This window comes from Diceros bicornis, chromosome 6 (assembly GCF_020826845.1).
Source record: "Diceros bicornis minor isolate mBicDic1 chromosome 6, mDicBic1.mat.cur, whole genome shotgun sequence".
NCBI classification, from domain to species: Eukaryota; Metazoa; Chordata; class Mammalia; order Perissodactyla; family Rhinocerotidae; genus Diceros; species Diceros bicornis.
The window spans coordinates 95,275,684-95,298,014 of NC_080745.1; the positions used below are offsets into that span (position 1 = coordinate 95,275,684).

Sequence of the window (22,331 nt, forward strand, 5' to 3'; positions counted from 1 at the left end):
ACATTCCCTCTCACACATAAAGTCTCTCTCACACATAGTCCCTGTTTCACTCACGGTTCTTCTCACAAAGTCCTTCACATACGCATCCCTCTCTCACATGCAATTCCCCACACAAACAGAATTTTTCAAACACATAGGTTTTCTCTGACACAGTCCTTCTCACAAACACAGTCCCTTTAACACAGTCCCTCAAGCACACATAGTCCCTCTCACACACACATACCTTCTCCACACACATTCCCTGACATACTTTCCGTCTCATCAAGTCCCCATGCACACAGTCCCTCTTATCAAGTCCCCATGCACACAGTCCCTCTTACACAGAGTCCCTGACACAAACAGTCCTCACAGTCCCTCAAATATAGTTTATGTCACACACGGTCCTCCTCACAACCACAGTCCCTTTTACATACACATTCTCTCTCACAGTTTCTCTCACACACATTCCCTCCTCAGTCCCTCACACACACAGCCTTTCTCATACACTGTCCCTCTCACAACACAGTCCCTCACAGACATAGTCCATCTCATACACATAGTTCCTCTCACACACAGTCCCTCACCACCACAGTCCCTCTCATACACAGTACCTTTTACACACACTGTCCCTCTCACACACAGAGTTTCCAACATACACAGTTTTTCTCTCATACATATTACCTCTCACACATGATCCATTACACACAGTCCCTTTCACACACATAGTCCATCTCACACAGTCCTTCTCACTCATTGCCTTTAAAACACAGTCCCTCTCACAGTCCCTCCTACACAGTCTCTCACACATGCAGTTCTTCACACAGTCCCTCACACACACAATCCTTCTCACACTCAGCCCCTCCCATACACGGTCCCTCACATACACAGATCCTCACACTCAGTCTCTCAAACATACATTCCTCACACCCACAGTCCCTCTCACACACAGACTCACAACAGTCCTTCTCATACACTCAGTCCCTCTCATATGCACAATGCCTCTCACACACAGTTCTCACAACCCCCCACACACAGACCTTCACATACACAGTCCCTCACACAGTCTCCCACACACATCACTCTCACACACACAATCCCTTTCATACACAATGTCTCTCACACATAGTCCCTCTCACACCAATTCCCTCATACACAGACCATCCCTCTAACAGTCACTCTCACCCACAGTCCTTTTAGACAGTCTCTCTCACAGACACATCCTTCACACACAGTCCCTCTCACACACAGTCCTTTGCACACTCAATCCTTCTCACACACATTTTTTCAATCAGTCCTTCACACAGAGTCCCTTTTATACACTGTCCCTCACACACAGTCACACACACAGACACATGCACAGTGTCCCTCTCTCACACACAGGCACCTCACACACACACTCACACCATTCTCCTTACACACACACAACTCCTAACAGACTCTCAGACACACGCTCAGGGTCCAATCAGAGTACACTCCCCCTAGGAGCTCCCTCCACACCCCTGCCTGAGCTGTGTCCCAGGGCTGGGAATTGTGACTCCCAACTGTCCCACTAACCTAAACTCTTTGAGGGTAGGGATCAATTTGGTCACTGTCACATCCCCTGCAGGCAGCACATTTTGTGTCCTCAGCCAGTTTGTGGACTAAATGAAACACAGGTCAGCAGTCCAGTCCAGGTCAAGCTCCCTATTCCCACGCCAAGGCCCAGTCTCTTCTAGGTCCTGTGGGTCTAGGGCTGGACTGTGGGTATCTCAGCCTGAACTGACCCATCTGCTTCAGACAGTGCACTGGGCAGGCCAAGAGGGACAGTCACCTGCCTCAGGGCCAACACTTCCATTCAGGTTCCCACCCACTCAGGAGGGGTTGAGGAAGGACAGAGCCCCCTCAAGTCCCTGGGGCGTCTGTACCTCTGCCCAGGGAGCACCCTATTGCCAAGGCCTCTGATTTCCTCCCTACCTGAGGCCAGCAGCCGGGTGGGGGTCACCAGGGTCCTGCCCATATGAGGCGGCCACATTGACAAGCACAGAAGCGACTGTTGGGACCACAGGGCTCCTCCTGTGTCATGCAGCCCCCTCCTGCAGGTGGATGCCCACTGCCTCCCAGGCAGCAGCTCCCTTAAAGCAAACTCCAGCCCAAATAATAGGGCTCCCCAGGCACGAACCCCACCACCACTGCCCCTTAAGTGGGCTGAGTGCACTGAGGAGAGCTTGGGGGTTGGGGGAACATCATTGTTGTGCCCCAGGAGCTGCCTCAGAGCCCACTGAGGCCACCTCCTCCCCATCAGATGACGAAGCCAGGATATGTCCATTCCTGGTATTAACAGCCTCTAAAATTTGTTTTCCCTTTTCAAATATTCCTTTGTGTCCTCCAAAATCCCATGGGGCAAACCCAAGAGCTGTCAACAAATGCAGAGTTTTCTGCTCTTTCCCCCTCTGGGGAGAATTTGTGAGCTTTAGGAGTTTATTAGCCAACAAACCGCCCCATCCTCACTTCTGCCAGGACGTGGGAACAGGGAGGCTGGGCTTCTCCAGTTTGTTTTAATCCACAACGTTACGAATATCACAAGTGACATCAAAATGTAGCTCCCCCAGTCAGGGTCTTTGAATAGGGGCCTGTGTGGTTGGGCTTCACAAGGACCTTCCAAGGGGACATGAACAAGGACAATCGACACTCACTTCACAGACCTCGTCTTCCCGGGAACATTCCTAAATCTGAGCCCCCAAGTACAGGGAGTACAGGCCTGCTCCCAGCCTGAGAGAGGATGGGCTTCCCATTCTGAGTCTGCAGGTGCCCTTCCTGACGGCTCAATACCAGGGGTGTGGCGCATTTCCAGGCCCGTGCGGTCAGCATGACGGAGCAGATCTGTAGACACAGCCAGCATGTCAGCACCCAGCCTGGAATGGTGGAAGGAACTGATGGCTTTGCTGTGGCAAAACTCCTTCCATTGCCGTGAACAGGCTCCTACATCCCTGTAAGCAAAAGACAGAAATAGAATTGTTCAAACCAGCAACGCTCATCGTGACACGGAATCAACGAGAAAAAGAGCCGGGTGCATCTCATCAGGAGACACGTTTCTAATAAAACTGCATGTGTACCTTTAACAAATGTGCTTATCACATTCTGAAATATATGTTGTTTCATGTATTGTGTGTTACTTACTGTAATGTCTGAACAATCCAGAAGACTGACTTTTACATTTGTAAACTGTGGTCACAGAAAATTGTTAACGTTCAAAATTTGAGGCAGAGAATGTAATGGGCAGACAATAAATGCCATCTGGGATAAGAGTTCATTCCATTCGGGTGATAGCCTGGGGGTGGAAATACAAGGTCAAGAAGAAAAAGAAACAGTGCAAGGTTCCTCACCTTAAAAAAAAGTTTGTTGTCTTTTTTTAGATGAATAGTGGTGGGTTAGAAAGCAAAACAGGATTTTGATTTCATCAGATAAGTTTAAAAGGGATGGAAAACAACAGCCAAGAGGAAGAGGCAACCCAAATATCCATCAGTGGGTAAATGGAGAAACAAAATGTAGTGTACAGGTAATGGAATATTATTCAGCCTTAAAAAGGAACAAAATCATGTCACATGCTACAACATGGATGAACCTGGAGGACATTATGCTGAGTGAAATAAGCCAGTCACAGAAGGACAAATCTGGTGTGATTCCACTCATGTGAGGTATACTTAACAGTGATGGAACAGTTTTATCTGAAAGTGCTGGAAATTACATACTTTGCATCTATTTAAACTATGAAGAAAAAATTGAGATATCAACTTAAAAAGAGTGGGTAAATGTTTTCCAAGATTCTTTAAAAGGCACTCAAGCCAGAGAGCTGGGAAGCCACAATGGTGAACGACCTCCAGGGGCCCATCTGTGCAACCTTCAATTGCATCAGAATCACTGCAGACAAGGGTCAAGCCCAGCGGAAGGGCATCTGGTTGGAACCTACAGGTGCTGTTCTCACCTGAAGGATGGCCCTGGCCATGGTGAGAGTCCTCAGGGTGCGGTCGCTCTGAAAGGAAGGATCAGCTGAATTCTCCGGAATCTTCTAGGAGCCTCTGGAATTGTGTGAAATTCAAGTGTTATCCGTGGGTTCATGAACTCTGCCCCTCAGGTCTGCTCTGAGGTGGCGTGGCCCGTTAGGAATGAGAATCTCACTGGATGCAGCACATGCTGCACAGGAGGTGTTCCCATCAAATCTGGTGACTCTGCTGCTGCTGACCAGCGAACCGTGGAGGAAGCCGTGGGCCCACATGGGACCAAATCCCCAGTCAGGTGCTGAAACCCTGTCCTGAAGTAGGCTCTAGCCGAGTGGACAATGAGAAGCTGCTCATTTGTTCCCCGTTTGCTTCTGGACACATCGGCTCCATCTTCCACACGGGGGTGCCCTTTCTGGTCCTGAAGATTTGCCCCTCCACCATTTGTCCCACTTCTGGCACAGAGGTTTGTCCCACAAGTGCTTTGCTTTTGAGAAGCAAGGGCGACTTCTTTCTCTCTTTATGCTCGTGGTACTTGCCTTTTTGTTTTGTTTTTTCATGTAACACCCATCCTCCTGCCCAGCCCGCCATGGCCACCCCTCCGAGGCCTGAGCCCACCTGCCAGCCTCCTCCATGCGCAGAAGGTGGGGCTCACGCTGTTCTGTGCCCCGACACTGGGTTATTTAACAGGTCCCAGAATGTTCTCTATTTGTTCGTCTTAAACTGGAAGACAATGAATGCATTGTTTTCTCGTTTCAGTTGCAGGTGAATTTGCTGTCCAAATTTTTGCTGATTGCGAAATCTTGCTATGAGCAGAGGAACTTTGCGACAGCCATGCAGATCCTGGGTGGCCTGGAGCACCTGGCCGTGAGGCAGTCCCCTGTGAGTCCCCCGGAGGGCAGGGCCTGTGCACACATGTGGGCCCCGCACGGCCGCAGGGCCTTCACCTCTGCTTTTATTTTAGGCCTGGAGAATTTTACCCGCAAAGATAGCGGAGGTCATGGAGGAGCTGAAAGCTGTGGAGGTACTAGTGCTTCGCAGGGGCTTCCAGCAACTTGTGTCCACCCGGGGCTTCTACCTCACAACACACTCCGCACACCTCACGCAGCAGAGCCTGCCTCATGGCCCAGAGGCCACAAGGCGCCCTCACAGTTGTGCATGGCTGGGGTGGCCTTGCCTGTCTCCCCACAGGGCCTCTCTCCAGGAGCCCGGCCCGCTGGGCCAGGGGCACAGGGTACAGATGCCCAGAGGACCAAAAGGTCTGAGGCTGGCCTGAGCGTGGCTGCCTGGCAAAGTGCAGAGGGGGCCTCAAGTGATCACAAGTGAGGAAACACTGGAATGATGGGGCATCTTCCCCGAATAAGGCACAGGAACAGACCGCAGCAGCCACTCGGGCAGGCCCGCTGCTGGCCACCCCGGGTCTTGGTCTCATTCGGGCAGTTGGGTTACCGGGCTCTTCTCTGGACGCCGGCAGAGAATAGCTTAGGAAAGGATTGCCATTTCAGGAGCAGGAAGTGTACAGCTTTCTGATGGTGTCAGTGCTCCTTTTGTGTCGTGTCTGCAAGCTTAGGATATCTGGACTTTTGGCCCCCAATCCAGTAATCCAAAGTGTAGCCCCCATGCAGCAGGAATACAGGCACCAACCGGGATTGGTCGGGCTGAGTGTCCTGGACTGAGCTCTCCCCTGTCTCCCCCCCCCACCCCCGGCTGGGCCCCCAGGTCTTCCTGAAGAGCGACAGCCTGTGTCTGATGGAAGGGCGGCGCTTCCGGGCCCAGCCCACCCTGCCCTCAGCCCGCCTCCTGGCCATGCACATCCAGCAGCTGGAGACTGGTGGCTTCACCATGACCAACGGGGCCCACAGGTGGAGCAAGCTCAGGTGAGGGGCCTGCCCCATCCTCCTGCTCCTCTGAGGCCTGGGCCCCGCCCATCGCTGAGCCCTCACCCCAGCCCCGGGCCTCTGCACCCTCCACACCAGGTGACCTTCTGCCACCTCCTTTTCCAGAAACTTAGTGCAAGCGTTTCCCACACTTCTGGCATCCATGGTCCCAAACGCTGTCCCCAGGTCACCGTGACCTTCCTGTTGGGAGATTCAGGCCCACCCTGAACCCTACCTCCATGCAACCACCTTCCCTGACCCTGGATGTCACATTTTCCCTCTCTCCCTGCCTCCAGCGACCCCTTGGGCCCCTCTCCCTAGAGCCATCTGCAGAGGACTCATGGTCAGTCCTCAGCCTGCTCCTGCAGTCCCACCGTTCACCTACCCGGCCCACCTGGGCACCCACACACCTGGGGACCCACGCACCCGGGGACCCAGCCCACCCAGGGACCCGCACACCTGGGGACCCACCCAGAAGGCACAGACAGTGGGGGATGCTCGTGAAAACCACCACTGTGACCCCGGCCAGAGACTCACTGCTCATTCCCCCGGGAAGGCGCAGGCTGCCCTTTGAGCCCCACCGCCAGCCCCCCCCCCCACCTCCCATGGAGCTCCAGGTCCATGTTCCAGCCGCCCCTGGATTCTCTCAGGATCCAGGGCAGCCTGTCTGCAAGAGGACCCTCATCCCACCCGTTCTTTCCCGCCTCTCCTCTCCATTGTACACATGGGCAGTCACGTGGAGCCTGGTCAAGCCACAGCCCAGCTACATACTCCTCGAGGTCAAGGGCAGACAGCCTCGCTCAGCAAACACGGCCCGGGGACCTGGAGCCCAGTGGTTCCAACCTGCTACGTGCAAGACCTTTCCAGTCACCAGTTTAAAAGCAGTATTTAAGAGACCCCACAATGCACACTAACCCATGTCGGCAAAATGGAAACTAGAAACCAAAGGGCGTCCACGCTCATTAGGAGCACAGGCTGAGCGGTGTTTGCTGCTCCTGCCTGTTTATTGTGCACGGACGTATGTGTCTGTTTTTAATTAACAGTGAAATCATGGGGTCGGCCACGTGGCATAGTGGTTAAGTTCACATGCTCTGCTTTGGCAGCCCGGGGTTCGCAGGTTCGGATCCCGGGCTCCGGCCTACGGACCGCTCGTCAAGCCATGCTGTGGCGGTGTCCCACATACAAAATAGAGGGAGATGGGCACAGATGTTAGCTCAGGGCCAATCTTCCTCACTGAAAAAAACAGTGAAATCATTCAGATTGGACATACTGCTTCTCATCCAAAATCAGGATAGGAATATCTGTCTATAGAGTCCCCCACCCCCGCCAGGCAGAATGAAGGACTTTAGACTCTGAGCTCCCACTTTGCCCAGATGACACCCAGGGGCGTGTGGTTGCTGTCTAACTTCCGGCTCTCCAGCAAACAAGCCCTAGGTCACAGCCCAGGCCAATTCCCGGGGTGTAAATACTCCCACGGTGGCCGCTCTGGAGCTGCTATTGTGACGTAACTGACCACAGCACTGGGGAGAAACGTGTGCCCAGCAGCCACAGAATGCACCCCTTAAATGACCCCGCATCCACCTCATTTGCTTCCCCGGTGTGCCCCAGCAACTGACGCTGGGTTTTATTCATGCTGGAGTCCTTAGCACCAACCAGGGCCCAACATAGATTTTCAGTAAATATTTGTGGAATGAAAAGTGGACAGACAGACGGAGGAGTGGACAGAGAGATGGATGCGGGGTGGACAAACAGGCCTGGGTGATGAAAAGAGGTCTGGCCTTGTGCATAAATACAGAACTCTCACCCCTCAGCATCTGTACTTTGAAGAGGTTTGGTTTAGACAATTCCTGAGAGCACCTATGAATTCACTGGCCACAGGACGCTGCTCTTTGTGACTTGTGCAAACTAACGTTTGATTTCTTTCCCCTCAACACAGAAACATAGCCAAGGTGGTGAGTCAGGTCCACGCGTTCCAGGAGAACCCCTACACCTTCGCCCCCGACCCCAAGCTGCAGTCTCACCTCAAGCAAAGAATCGCCCGTTTCAGCGGAGCCGACATTTCCATTTTAGCAGCAGACAACAGGGCCAACTTCCACCAGATCACCAGCGAGAAGCATTCTCGGAAGATTCAGGACAAGTTACGGAGAATGAAAGCCACGTTCCAGTAGATGGTGGGGGACGGGGGTCTGGGCGTGAATTCCAAGGCAAGGACAGACCTGGGTAGAAAGGAGCCGCCTTCTTGCTGCTCCAGGCCCAAAAAGTCCTTGCCAGGGCAGCAGCTGCTGCATTAGACTAGGGACCCCAAACCACAGGAGAAGAGCCGGGGCCTCAGCCTGGGGCCGGGCCACACCAGGAGTGGGCGCCCGAGATGGAGGCTCCCAGGGACTCACCGAGGGGGAGGGAGCGCTGGGCTCAGACCTGGACCCGAGAGGAGAGCACCAGTGGAGGTTGGGGTGTTTCTGCTAGAGTTTAAAAATTAAATTTAAAACCTTAAAATTTAAATGACAATAGAGTAAGGAAACTCCCGGGGAGCCGCATATCCATTTATACTTCTCAGAGATAAACGGCTCTCACCTAATTCTCCAGTGATCCGGCACACCACCCAAAACCCCACACCCACCCACCCGGCTCAGATTTTTAAACTCACTTGCCCACTGAGCAGTGTTTTCATGAGTCTGACCTATGTCTGCCTAGCAACGAAGGACCAAGACTGACCTCTGATCCCCCACCAACCCAAGTCCCAAGGGGTTCCAAAACCTTTCATGGGGCCCCTGAGACTTCCCAGGGGCCCGGGCCCCAACCTGGGTTCACACTCTCGCCCCCCAGACCTCCCCCCCACTTCCCCTGACCCCTTCCAGATGACCCCGCCCCCCAGGCCTCCCTCCACAACCCCCAGACCTCCCCCCAACTTCCCCTGACCCCATCCAGATGATCCTGCCCCCCAGACCTCTCCCCAACCCCCAGACCTTCCCTACCTGGCCACTTCCCCTGACCCCTTCCTGACCGCCCCCCCCGCTGTTCCCTGGCCCAGATCCCTAGGTGCCCAGCTCATCTCACCCTGTCCCAGCTTCAGACAAGTGGGGGTGCCCCAGCCTTGCAGCCTTTCCTGCCCACAGGCCTGGTGTTGCCTCGATCCCACCCCGGCATCCTGCTAGCAGTGATCGCCTGGCAGCTCTGCACTGGTAGCCCCCTCCACCAACCGTGTGGCCCTGCGTGCCCGCCATCCCTGCAGCTTAGAACAGCTCCCGGTGGGGCAGGCACGCGAGGGCAGAGGCTCTGCTCCCTAGCAAAGCATGCAGGACACGGACAGCAGCTCCAAAGCAGAGACGTGGCCTCAGGGGCCCTGAGAGTATCCCTCCGCCCAGTCTGGGGTCTGCAGGGCTGTGGCCGACGCCCGTCCACCTTCAGCAGCCACGCATGCGATGCGCACACCCGCACCCGGGCTCCCGCAGCTTGCCATCACTACTAGCCCTCCACCAGAACCGATGAGGACATGAAGTTGGCCACCTCCATGGCACCACGCTCCTCCCAGGCTGTTTCCAAACAGCTGGTGCTGAGCGTTGCTCAGTGGGCGGAGGCTGCCCTCGCTGGGGGCCTGGGGACAAGGACAGGCTGTCCCATCCCCGACAACAGGGAGGCCAGACCCCCCAGCGCCATCCCAGGCACCTGCGTTCTTATGTTGCAAATCGCTGCAAGACCCAAGATTGTTCTTTCAAGTTCTAGAATTAGCAATTATTTAGAGCAACTAGCTAGTGGTATTTCTAGGAAAACTGTTACTTATGATAAAATGCTGAATTTTTAGTGTCAAGATGTGTTTTCCCACATAAATTCATTTGAGACATCCCAGTCCTGCCTAAATGGAATATAAGAGGAACTTGCACTCCTGGCCACGCAAATGTGGGGGGTTTTTAGGCTTTTATATGAGGATTATGTTCTGCCAATCAACGCTCACATTTTCAGATTTTGAATTTAACAAAGATAGTGTCACAAAGCCTGGAATGAAGTTAGTGTCCGGCGCAAATAAGCACTCCACTTGTAGCGACTTATTCACAGAAGTGACCGGGCCTTCAGCTTCAGCACCGCCGTTTGCATAGCGCCCGAGTGTCATGTGGTACAGATTTCTAAATAAAATCGTTTCTACCAAGACAGCTTCCGGGTGGCTCATTTTCTGTCTACAAAGTGACCCCTGCTTGTGGGTCAGGGTGACTCCCTCATGGTCAGATGAAGACAACTTCGAGGAGGCTCGAGGAGGTGAGAAGTGCTCCGGCCGCAGCAATGTCCTGCGACGGCGCCGAGAAGGGCCACGACTGCCGACTCCTTTCTAATTCGGCCCCGCCACAACCGAAACCCCATAACTCTGGCTTGTGAACAAGCAGACCCACTCGGCTGCCGCAGGAAACACCTGCCTCTGGAGAAGACTGCAAACCACCCAAAAAGCTGACCCACCGAGACCTCACCACACCGCGGCCCCAGGGCTGCTCTGCCACAAACCCTGCCCGTTCCACCTGGCCATCTGCTCCCTCTGGCAGGCCCCACGCTGCGCGCCGGCCACCCAGATGGAGCCGGGGGGCGGGAGAGCGCTCGCCGCTCCCCAGGGCAGGACCTCACCAGGGCAAGGCTGGGGTGCTGCCTGGGGCTTGGTCACCACTGGGAAGGGTCTTGATGGGAGAGTTTAAGATTGTGGATGCCGCAAAGGAAGGGGTGGAAGGCCAGGAATTCAAGGAGTTTTGGGGTAAACTGTTGACGTTTATGTGGAAGAGTCAGCGGGGAAGTTCCTGCAGCGGATGGTCAAGTCCTCTGCCTGGCAGGACAGTTCTGGGAGTCAAGTTGTGTAAGGAAGACAAGGACACAGCGAAGTGGTGCCCCTGTGGACAGCAGCTACCATTGTTAGGTGGTTCTGGTGTCCCAATCCTGGGGGGGCAGTAAGACCCTGATCTCTTCCCTCTTGAGACACAAGTAGGCGCCATGAAGACAGTGTCCCTTCACTGCACTGGCCTAATCAACAGGTTTTCTTTCAGAGAAGTTACAGCCAATGACCCCTTCAGGCCCCCATGAGCCATGCTTCCCAGGTGCCCACACATGCAGCCCCCCTCTGATGCTGAATGGAGCCTGGCCCAGCATACTCAAGCTTGGAGGAGCCCCAGCACATATGGGTTAACCAGCCCGAGCCCAGCATGCTGAGAGCAAGCCCAAGGTACCACTTGGAGATGGCCTTCGCAGCCCAAACAACCAGGCCATCGACCAGGAAATAGTGCCCAGGCCAGCCGGGGAGAGGCCACCCCCACCAGCCCCAGTCACAAGGGAACGCAGAGGCGCCCACCCCCATCCTCACCCCAGCCCCAACCACAGAATCATGGCCTGATCAAATAGCCCTCACCCTGCCTGCATGGTTTGTGATGCCACAGCGAAGACTCAAGTGCTGGTTGTGCACTGGGACTCGGATCAGCCCCCTCGCTGAGACCTGGGTTCCTGTCCGTGAGCAGGACTCTGTCGGCAAGCCCGCTGGGTTCACTCCACAGACGGGTTTGCATTGTGCCCTGCTGCTGTTTAAAGCCAGCTGTGAAGACAGTGGGAATTCTCATGGCCGTGCTGGGCCTCGAGCTGCCACCTCCCCCCGGCCCCGCCTCTTCAGTGGCCCCTCTCACCCCTCAGGGGCTGACCGAAGGAACCGTGGGAAATGATCTTTTGAAGGGAATCTGTTTGGCCACGGAAGAGCTGTGCGTGAAGAGTGCACGCCAGCTAGTGAACCAGCTTCTCACAGGGATTCAGGTCAGCAATTCTCAGTGACTTTCTGTGCACTACAGGGCTGGACAACAAATAAGTTGTAGAGAAGGGAGCCAGGCCTCCCCATCAGAGAAAGAAGTTACAGAAGAGCCGGAGCGGGGGTGAGAAAGACCCCGAAGTGCTGGGGACGGACGTGAACACAGGTGTGCGCGGGTGTGGGTTAGTGCACCCACGGGGCCCTGCTGGCTCGCCCCCTGCAGGGCTAGCACCGGGCTCCTCAGCGGCGGCACCAGCGACGTCTGGTGGGTGATTCTCTGTCATGGGCACTGCAGGGTGTTTTGCAGCTTCTCTGGTTTCTACCCTCTAGAGGCCACAACACCCCCCAAGTTGTGACAACCAACAGTGTCTCCAGACATCACCAAATATCCCCTAGGGGACAAAATCGCCCCCCAAGAACCAGTGGCCTAGAAGCAGTGACACCCCAGTAGCAGTGCGTGCACCCTGTACCCATATCTTGGTGTCCAGATACCATTCTCCTAGAAAAGGAACCACAGGTATTTTGGAGAAATAGCTGAATGGCTGACTTCAGGACTGGGTGGGGAAAGTGCCAGGAGAGCCAGAAGCAGCTGCTTATAGTGCCAGAAAGCAAGCAAGTGCTTAAAAGGGGCAAGAGCAAAGGGACAGAGAACAGGAGAAGAGCTGGGAAGGACTCCCAATGCCCGAGCTGGGGATCACGACCCAGCAGTAAGACAAACGTCCACGAGTCCACACGGACAGGAATGGACGACTGGATAAACAAGTAAACAAGGAGAGTCCCACACAACACACGTAGGTGCCCCTGAAGGAGCAGCCTGGTTACCCGCCATGTGTGGAGAGGACTTGGGGACGGGCCCAGTGCCGGGGAGGGCGGGGAGGAGGGTGACCTCACAGTGGAGAGACAACAGGCGCCATCTTAACCGGAGGTCAGGTGAGCATCACGGTGCCAAGTCCTGCCGACGTCACACACCCAACATGATGTGGTAAGACGGCCACGTCACCTCCGTGGTCTTCTTCCCAGAAACCCATAACCCCAGGCTAATCACAAGAAGACATCAGACAAACTCAAACTGAGAGACCTTCCACCAAATACCTGACCAGTCTCCCCAGCGTGTCAAGGCCGTGGAACTAGGCTGAGAAACCGCCCCGGCCCACAGGAGACCGAGGAGACAGGATGACTACATGCAGTGCTCACGGGACCCTGGACGGGATCCGGGACGGAGAACGGACATAGTGGAAAACCCGAGAGGACCCAGATAAAGTCTGTGGGTCAGTCGGCAGTGCTGTACGGATGTTCATTTCTCAGCTTTGACAAAGGCGCCATGGTCGTGTAAGATGTTCATCTGGGGAAGCACAAGGACTCTGCGCTGTCCGCAACCTGGCTGCAAATCTAACTACCCCAAACTCAGAAGTTTTATGGAACTGTCGTAGCTAGCATACAGAAATACAGTTAATTTTTGTTTATTGTTTATTCAATGACCTTGCTAAATTCATTTTTTAATTCTAATAACGTGCTTGTAGATTATTTTCCATGTGAAAATCATGTCATCTGCAAATAATTACTATTTTACTTCTTCCTTTCCAATCTGTATGTGTCTTACTCCGTTTTCTTGTCTTATTGGTCTGGCTAGGACTTCTATAATGACGTTGAATAGAAGGGTGATGGTGGACATCCGTGTCTTATTCCTAATCTCAGGGGGTAATGCTCAATACTCGCTATTAACCATAAAGTTAGCTGTAGGTTGTCTTTATCAGAATAAAGAAGTTTCTTTCTCTGAAGTGTGTGTGTGAATTATGACACTAATTCTGACCAAGGGCCATAGCTCTTTGTCAGATCCGGCCCTAAACTGGCCACACGCAGTGATTACCACACACTGAAACCTCACCAGAATGGGGGGAGGGCAGTGCAGAGCCAACACGTAACCATGTGTGTGAACAACACACTAGGGCGCACCAAAAGCAAAAAGGAGGGGGCGTGAGGGATCCTTCTGGAGCTGGAATGCTCCATGGCTTGATCTGCGCAGCGGTGAAAGGGCAGGGCACATGCGTAAAAACGAACTGAACTTGGCGCGCCTAATGCACGTTGCCGTGTGCATTTGTATCTCAATTAAACAGTTGAAAAAGTACAACCACTATTGTTTGGCAGGTTCTTCCCCATCGGGCGGCGGCAGAGCTCTGCTCTGTGTACTCACGGCCGAGGGGTCCAAAGGCTGACAGGGAAACCAAGAGACAAGAACAGCCCAAACTGAACTTGGCGCTCGGAGGGGGCGGGGCGGGGCGGGACAGTGGGAGGGTCGCGTAGACCCGGCTCCGGCTCCCGCTCCGGCTCCAACGCACGGCGGCGGACGCGCGCAGGGTTCTCAGAGCGCGTGTGGGCGGCCTCTCCCGGGCCCGGCCCCGACCCCAGCGCGCCCGCCTGCCCCAGGATGCTGCTCCGGCCCCGGCGGCCGCCCCCGCCCGCGCCCCTGGCGCCACCGTCGCCGGCCAGTAGGGACCCCGAGCCGCGGCCAGTCGGGGAAGCCCCGGGGACCCCGCCCGGGCGGCCCGCCTCGCCCGGCGCGCTGGCGGCGCCCGCGTCCCCCGGGTCGCCCGTGTCCCCGGGCTCGGCGCAGCGCACGCCCTGGAGCGCGCACGAGACGGAACTGCTGCTGGGCACGCTGCTGCAGCCGGCCGTGTGGCGCGCGCTGCTGCTCGACCGCCGCCGCGCGCTGCCCACCTACCGCCGCGTGTCGGCCGCGCTGGCCCGCCAGCAGGTGCGGCGCACGCCCGCGCAGTGCCGCCGCCGCTACAAGTTCCTCAAGGACAAGCTCCGCGACGCGCACGGCCAGCCGCCCGGGCCCTTCGACGCGCAGATCCGCCAGCTCATGGGGCTGCTGGGCGACGACGGGCGCAGACGCGGCCGCCGCCGCTCCCCCGGGCCCCGCCGCGGCCGCCGCCCGGCCCCCGGCGCGCCCTTCGCGCCCGCCGAGCCGGGTAGGTGGGGTGGGGGCTGGGGGGGGGAAGAGGTTGGGGCTAGGGAGGAGAGAGGGGCGGGCGCGCCCCCGGTGCCTGGCCCGACCATCCGCTCCGCGTTCCAGACGCCCCGCCACTCCTCGCCGCCCGCGACCCCGACGCGGACCCCGCCTGGACGCTCAGGTTCAGCCGGTTCTCGCCCAAGTCTGGGGACGCCCCCCGCGCCCCCGGCTCCCCGACGGCGCTCTCCACCTTCCCTCCCGCGCCCGGCCGCCCCGAGGACCACGCGCCCTTCCGCGCCCCTGTCACCCCGTCGCCGCCCCCAGACTCCGCCTGGGAAGACGCCGACTCGCCACCCGGCTGCCCCGAGGACCACACGCCCCCGCAGCCCGCGCCCCCGTCGCTGAATGCCGCCCTCCTGCAGACCTTGGGGCACCTGGGCGACATCGTGGCCATCCTGGGCCCGCTTCGCGACCAGCTGCTGACCCTGAACCAGCACGTGGAACAGCTGCGCGGCTCCTTCGACCAGACCGTGTCCCTGGCCGTGGGATTCATCTTAGGCAGTGCCGCCGCCGAGCGAGGCGTCCTGGCGGACCCGCGCGAATGAGGCCTGGCCTGTGGCCTGCTCCCTCCGTAGAGCCGCGCCCCCCTCGCCCTGACCCGGTCCTGCGGTCCTCCCCCACCCCAGACCTAGGTACGTTCAATAAAAAGATTGCTTTTCCCGACTTGATCCTGTGAGTGTGTGCAGGTCCCGCGCTAGGTAGAATGGCCCCTGCGGTCCGGCCTGCAGAGGTCAGGGCGAGGTTAAAATGGCCTCAGGATCCGAGGGAGGGGCGGAGGGGGGGCCCAGGGCTGCCTGTGCCCCGGGGTGAACTGGAGCCTGCTGGGATGCTGGCCAGGACCTTCCTTAGGAGCCCAGGTTCCAGTGGGAGGGGGCCTCTGGCAGGCGGAACCAGAGATTGGGGGCCTCCTTACAGGCCAGCGTCCTGGCGGTGTGGCTAGAGCCTGCCCACCAGGCCCTTCACCGGCACAGACCAGCGTGGCGGATGAAAGCTATCTCTGGGCGCCCTGCCGAGCAGAACAAGGGGAGGTTGGGCCCCACTGGGAGGGTCTGGAGGGAAATGGCGTAGGCAGCCCTCTCTGAGCTTGTGGGGGGAGGTGTGATCCTTCTGGCCCCACTGTGGGCGCCCTGAGCTTGTCTGCCCAACAGAGAGAACCCCTGGGACATCCCCAAAGTGCGGCCTTTGCCCCAGCCAGGCCCGAGCCTCCTGGCTGTGCTTAGTCTGGTAACAGGATCCTCAGAGGAGCCCGGGAGCGCTCAGCAGGAGAGCTCACACCCAGGGAAGGGGCAGTTTTGTCCCCAGGGAGGTGACTGGTTTGGGTGGGCCCCAGGACCACTGGGACTGAGAGTGTCAGGCTTTCGACCTTGGCTGAGCCAGGGTCCCTGCAGTTTTGAGAGGACTTTATCAAAATCGCCTGGGAGCGTTTTCCAGATAGTAGTAGAGGGCCCCACCCTGGACGGATGGATCGGATGGGAGTGGGGCTGGGTGGGGCCTGACATGCTCCAGCCAGGGGGAGATAAGGAAGTAGCCAGAGGCACTCCCAGCATGACAATACCACTCACCTCCATGAGTGCAGGGCTCCCAGTTCACCAACCCTGGCAGTTCAGAGACAGGGATTGCCCCCTGCCACAGCTCAGTGAGGCTGGAGCCCCGCTGGCCCTGGGGTTCCAGCGTCATGAGGGGCTCACAGTCCCTCCCTCAAGCCCTTTACAGCAGGTGTCAGAGAAGAGGCCCCAGTTGGGTCCCCGGCAGGCAGGGGACCAAGGGTGGTCTCCCCGACCCCACGCTGAGCCCACACGTCAGCTGTATTGATGGCAGGTCCTGGGGGTTCTGTGTGTGAAAGAGCAAATCCACAGAACTGAATGCAAGTGTCACCTCATTTCCAACACACTGGCCTCCACTCCACGGTGCTGTCTGTGCCGTGGTCCCTGAGAATCTCCAAGCTGCCAAAAACCTGTTGTGGGATGATTCACACTTGCAAACATGCCTTCGCCCCACACACACACCCCAGAAGTTCAGAGGCACAGGCTGGGGGTCTGAAACAGCCCTGGACCACATCCCAGCAAATTTGCCGACCCCCCCAGGGGCAGGGACCATGTCACTCTGGTCACCAGGGACGCTCTGCCCTAGAGAAGGGTTATTCTGGGGCTGAAAGAAATCTACCTAAGTCTCTAAGTTTGAGATATTTGGGAGCACCAAGGAAAATCCATTTTCCTCACTGCCCCCTTGGTCAGCAGATATGCACCTTTTTTATTTATTTTGGTAAAATACAAGTTAACATTAAATTTACCACCTTACCCATTTTTAAGTGAACAGTTCAGTGGCGTTAAGCACATTCTCATTGTTGTGCAGCCATCACCAACATCCATCTCCAGAACTGTTTCATCTCCCCAGACTGAAACTCTGTCCCCATGAAACACGAACTCCCCATCCCCCCCAAACCCCTGGCCCCCACCATCTTACTTTCTGTTAACTATGGACTTGACTCCTCTAGGGATCTCCTATAAGCGAAGCCATACAGCATTTGTCCTTTTGTTACTGGTTTATTTCACCTAGCACAATGTTCTCAAGTTTCATCCATGTTGTAGCATGTGTCAGAATTTCTTTCCTTTTTAAGGCTGAATAATATTCCATTGTATGGATGGACCACATTTAGTTTATCTCTTCATCCATCAGTGGACACATGGGTTGTTTCTACCTCTTGGCCATTGTGAATGATGCTGCTGTGAACATGGGTGTGCAAAGATCTTTGTGTCCCTGCTTAATTCTTGGGGTGGACACCCAGAAGTGGGACAGCTGGATCGTGTCATAGTTCAATATTTGATGTTTTGAGGACCCTCCATACTGTTGTCCACAGTGGCTGCACCATTTTACATTCCCACCAACAGTGCACGAGCTTCCAGTTTCTCTACATTCTTGCCAGCACTTGTTCTCCGGGGTTTCTGATGTAGCCGTCCCAGTGGGCGTGATGCTCGCACCTCATGACGACTGTTCTTACAGCACGTGGTGTTCCTGCAGGGCTGTGCTGACCAGCTGAAGCCGTGTGCAATGGTCTGGTGGACCCATCGGCTAGTGTTCCTACCAGCTGGCTCTTCTGATGTTAATCCCTGGTGAACTTACCCGTATGCTCATTCTATTCTGTGCTGCCCCACGGCCCACGAGGTGTGCTTGTCACCAGTGTCCCCCGCCAGCTCGATGACCTCCGGCAGTAACCATGGGTCCTCCCCTCCCAGCCGTGGGCCCTGCTCCCCCCCCACACAGCTTCAGGGACACAGGGCTGGCTTCAAGTGTTTGCTTTATCCCATGTCCTCCTAGTGCCACCCAGCTGTGTGTTCAGGACTGAGGCAGGCCCACAATGGGACTGTATCTGGGTCCCCATCAACACTTGCCCCACGTGGGGACTGTAGCCGTGGCTTGCTCCCTGAGGGCCGGTTTATTTCTGCGGGCAGCCAGTGGGCTGGAATCCAGCTCCTGCTTCACCCAGTGCCCTCAACCCCCGGCCTCCCACCCAAATTCCATTCCCTTTGAGGTGGGTACTGGAATGAATTTGTTTTCACATCATGTCCCTCCATCAAGGATCAGGGCTGTCCCGGCCTCAGTAAAAGCAGCTTTTTCTAGCGATCGATACATCAGTTATATGGGAATACCTAGATTTTAAAGATTCTCTCCAAATAAGCAAATCACCCTATCAATTTGGGGGCTTCCTTTTTATCCCTGGATGGCGCTACCCTCTTTACCTCTAATAAGTTCTGCCACCTGTCTCCCTCTGATGTCCAGATTGCCCCTAAAAATTTAACTGAAGTAAATTTCCTTTATAACTTCATGCTGCAAAATTGCCCATATTCTCCATTCTCGTCATCTATCTGTCCAAATTATTGTTCCTTCTATACTTGTTCCTGTAATTGTATCATCTCTATAATGCTCCACCGATAAACGTTTTGATATTTGGAACATTCTAAAACCCCACTGCAATCCGGGGAGTCTGTGGGGGCGTTTGACTCTGTGGGGCAGACTCTGAAACCTGTATCCTTTTCCAAGTCAACGCAAACCGGGCTTGGTGAGCCTGACCTATTTTCTTTACAGAGAACATACGTCTAAGATTTTGGTAAATGTGTGTTCATCTTCATATGATTTATAATGACATAAGGAAGGCTCCCTTGATTTTCCCCAAGCTTTTACCAGAGGCCTGTGGTCTGCCTGATTGCTCCCTTCCGTTCCAACTCATCCACGGCGTCTATGATCTCTTCCTCACGTTTCGTGCCGTGAGGCGGACCACTTGGCCAAGAAGGGCAATATCACTGGTTCCCACTTTGCCTCCCACACCAGTTCTGGTGCTAAATTTATTTGCCTGCCAGAAGCCATGCTGCTCTGTGTTGTGGACTGAATACTTGTGTCCCCCAAATTCCTGTGTTGAAATCCTAACCCCCAAAGTGATGGTATTAGGAGGTGGGGCCTTTGGCAGGTGATTAGGTCATGAGGGTGGAGCCCCCATAATTGAGATTAGTGCCCTTATAAGAAGAGAAATGAGGGAGCTTGCTTTCTCTCTGCTCTCCGCCATGTGAGGACACGGCAAGAAAGTGGCCATCTTTTGACCAGGAAAAGAGCCCTCACCAGAACCCGACCACACGGGCACTGTGATCTTGGACCTCGGAGAAGTAAACGGCTGTTGTTTAAGCCTCCGTGTGTGGTGCTCTGTGACAGCAGCACGAGGTGATGAGACACTCTTGTCAAATCTATCAGACGTGTGCCTTCAGAATCCAATACTCGACCCACTCCAGCCTGAGGAAGTCTGCCCAGCCAGTCCCAGAATTGTTGTCATTGGGGATCTGCATCTAGAAAACCCTTCATGTTTCTTGTTCTTCCAATTTTTTAGCAGATAATGGCTACTCCCGTGTGGGGCTTATCTGCCCCTCACCAGGCCTGGATCCAAGCCCTGCTGAGTCCCTGAGTCTGACTCCGGCCTGATCCCCTTCCCAGGTCCCATGCTCGGATGCAGCCCCTTCCTGTCCTCGGGTTTTCTGCCCAGGTGCTGAGTCTAATCTGTTTCTTTCCCCTCAGGACACCCAGGGGGCCCTTCATGCCTCCCTATCTTCTGAGCCCTTGGTTCTGCTCTGTTCCTTCAAGGGCCCTCTGGACTCTAAGAAACGTCAGATCCCTGAGCGAGGGAGCAGTAGGTCTTCATCCTGACCGTTTCATGGGGACAGGATTAACCTGGCCTGTATTTCCTGGCTGTGTCTTCTGCCAGATGTTTTCCATGTTTGTCAGGGTCCCGGAGGCCTGCCTTTGTACAGACTGGAAGGTCCTGTGCCCCATGCCCTGTCACCGGCCTTGCTTCTCAGGGCACCTCTATGCCAGCCTCCTGTTCCTGGCAACTCTGCTTCCCCAGGGCCAGCGACCTGAGCCTTTAGGGCGCTGTGTTGATTCTCGCTCACTCTGTCTGCTCCCTGACCCTGGTGTGACGCATGCTGGACACACTTGCAGATCTGGGGGTGAGCCTGTCCTGCTTTGCCGTCATCACAGATCTCTTTAGTCCCCATGGCTGCTGCCATCCACAATGCCTGTCATCTTTGTCACCAGAATCTCCCAGAAGGGGGTCCCTTCCTGAAGACCCCAGGGGTCATTGTCCTCATCATATTTATAAGGAAGTACCACTGCTGCTTCTGTTTTCTCTGACTTGTCTTGGTTCTTTGCTGTTTCTAATAGCAGCAGCACATCCTGTATGTCTGGAGCAGCACTGTGCAGTAGAACTCTCTGGAAGGATGGGAATGTTCTAGAACTGTACTGTCCAATACTACAGCCACCAGCCACATGTGGTCACTGAGCTCTTGAAACATGGCCGGTGCGAATGAGGAACTGAATTTTTTTTTTTTAATAATTTTATTTATTTATTTATTTTTTCCCCCAAAGCCCCAGTAGATAGTTGTATGTCATAGCTGCACGTCCTTCTAGTTGCTGTATGTGGGACGCGGCCTCAGCGTGGCCGGAGAAGCGGTGCATCAGTGCACGCCCGGGATCCGAACCCGGGCCGCCAGCAGCAGAGCGCGCGCACTTAACCACTAAGCCATGGGGCCGGCCCTCGGAACTGAATTTTTTAATCTAAATTAATTTAAACCTCCACGCGTGCCTGGAGTTCTACATCCAGCCCTTACATAAATTCTACTTTATTTCAGTGTTAGGTGCCGTTGGTTTCAGGTTCCTATCTTCAGAATCTTGCCTTTACATTTGCATTTAATTCCATTGCTGAGTCCCCTTCCTTTCCCCCGTCTAAAGCCTGGAGCCTGAGGCCCTCCAGCAGAAGTTTCCTCTGCAGTGACCAGGGGGACTTACTGGCAACTTAAGAAGCGCAGCAGAAGGGCACCCCATGTAACTCTCAGCCCGTCCACACGAGCCCTTCAGAGCCCTGCCTGCACCCTGTCTCTTTGGGGTGCAGCTACAAGGCCACAGGGCCTGGCCGCCAGGTGGTGGCTTTGATCTGTCTGCTCTGCGTGGACTGCGCAGGGGCAGGGCTGCACTCCAGAGCAACCCAGAGCCTCCAGCCAGAGGCCTCTGCTGCGGAGGACAGAGGAGCCAGGCACCCGCCGCGGGAGAAGCAGGTCAGCGGGGTCGAGCTGGCGGGAGGTCACCCTGGAGCTAGGACAGCCTCTCAGGATACCGGTTCCCAGGTGCCAGCCATGCCACTGAGCAGAGCGACGGAGATGAGGGCAGGGAGCGCAGACAGGGTGTGAGTGCAGAGGCCACACTGGACCCGCGCCTGCCGAGCCCACTGTCTCTGTGTGTGGGACACAGAGCAGTGGCTACGAGGACCAGACGTGAGGGTGGTCAGGGTTCCAGGGTGGGCCACGGCTCCCTGACATGCTGCCAAATGACCACAGGTGTGGTCCGTGTGTCCGGGAGGGGCATGTGGGCCCTGATGTGTCAGCAGTGGGGGTGATTCAGGCCTGACGTCACTGTCAGCCACCATCGTACGGGACCACCTGGGTCTTCATCCCTCTGTCCCACCCTTTTTTAAAATCACGGATTCCACTGTTCTGTCTTTAACCAGGTGTTTTGCAGACCGCTGGCTGGTCCCTAACGCCCTTGTGTGTCCATCATCCACGCTCTTCTTCCTTTCGCGGGGGGCGTGTTCTCGGGGAACGCCCACGCAGGTGAGGAGCCAGCGCTGGCCGAGCGGACGCCCACAGCCTGTGCCCACTCCCTCCCTCCGGGACCTTCTGCCCTGGATCTTCACCCGCTTGGATCCTGGATCCCGCTTCCCACCGTTTTGCAGAGCCCCGAGCTGGGGGGCTTTTCAGGTTTGTCCTCCAGAGCCCCGCCTTCCCTGTGGGGTGGGTGGGCGCTGGGGCTTTGGGGTGGGTCATCGCCCACCTGCCCCTGTCTGTCCACCCTGCCTGCCCTGCTGCAACCTCTGGGGGCCAGAAGGACGAGAGGCGGGCAGGGGGCGTGGCTACGGGGAGGGGACAGGGTCGGGCTGGGGGAAGGACGTGGAGGGGAGGGGCGGGGCCGGAGTGGGGGAGGGGCGTGGAGGGGAGGGGGGAGGGAGGCGAGGCGGCCCCTGGCCGTGGTTTCGGTTCCCCGATCGCGTCGGAGGCCCCGGAGGCTCCAGGGCTCGAGCGAGGGGGGACCAGACCAGCCTCCACCTCCCAGTGGGGCGGGCGTGGAGAGGGGGTCTTGGGGTGGCCGTGGAGATGGCCGGGACGAGGCGAGGCCGCGGCGGGAGGGGGAGCGAG

At 56.2% G+C, this 22,331-nt stretch overlaps 2 protein-coding genes and 2 long non-coding RNA genes across 4 annotated transcripts in view; 3 read left to right on the forward strand and 1 right to left on the reverse strand.

Moving 5' to 3' along the window:
* KNDC1 (kinase non-catalytic C-lobe domain containing 1) overlaps window positions 1–8,684 on the forward strand; it is a 66,010-nt gene extending 57,326 nt beyond the window's left edge. Inside the window, exons 27-30 of the mRNA XM_058544337.1 lie at window positions 4,713–4,835; window positions 4,918–4,977; window positions 5,673–5,830; window positions 7,767–8,684. Of these exons, the coding sequence (XP_058400320.1) occupies window positions 4,713–4,835; window positions 4,918–4,977; window positions 5,673–5,830; window positions 7,767–7,998 (573 nt within the window). The 3' untranslated portion in view covers window positions 7,999–8,684. The remainder of the gene's footprint in view (window positions 1–4,712; window positions 4,836–4,917; window positions 4,978–5,672; window positions 5,831–7,766) is intronic.
* Window positions 791–15,920, reverse strand: LOC131407569 (uncharacterized). The gene is made up of 3 exons (XR_009220521.1): window positions 14,969–15,920; window positions 7,852–8,046; window positions 791–2,945 (listed from the first exon to the last, which is right to left on the reverse strand). It is a non-coding gene; the product is annotated as an uncharacterized LOC131407569 (long non-coding RNA).
* UTF1 (undifferentiated embryonic cell transcription factor 1) lies at window positions 13,921–15,267 on the forward strand. Its single transcript, XM_058544338.1, has 2 exons — window positions 13,921–14,563; window positions 14,668–15,267. Exons 1-2 carry the CDS (start codon window positions 14,017–14,019, stop codon window positions 15,147–15,149), a joined length of 1,029 nt encoding a protein of 342 aa, XP_058400321.1. The 5' UTR covers window positions 13,921–14,016; the 3' UTR covers window positions 15,150–15,267.
* A 5,071-nt stretch (window positions 15,921–20,991) lies between the features above and the next one.
* Window positions 20,992–22,040, forward strand: LOC131406847 (uncharacterized). The gene is made up of 3 exons (XR_009220365.1): window positions 20,992–21,197; window positions 21,267–21,413; window positions 21,647–22,040. It is a non-coding gene; the product is annotated as an uncharacterized LOC131406847 (long non-coding RNA).
* The last annotated feature ends 291 nt before the right edge of the window (window positions 22,041–22,331 follow it).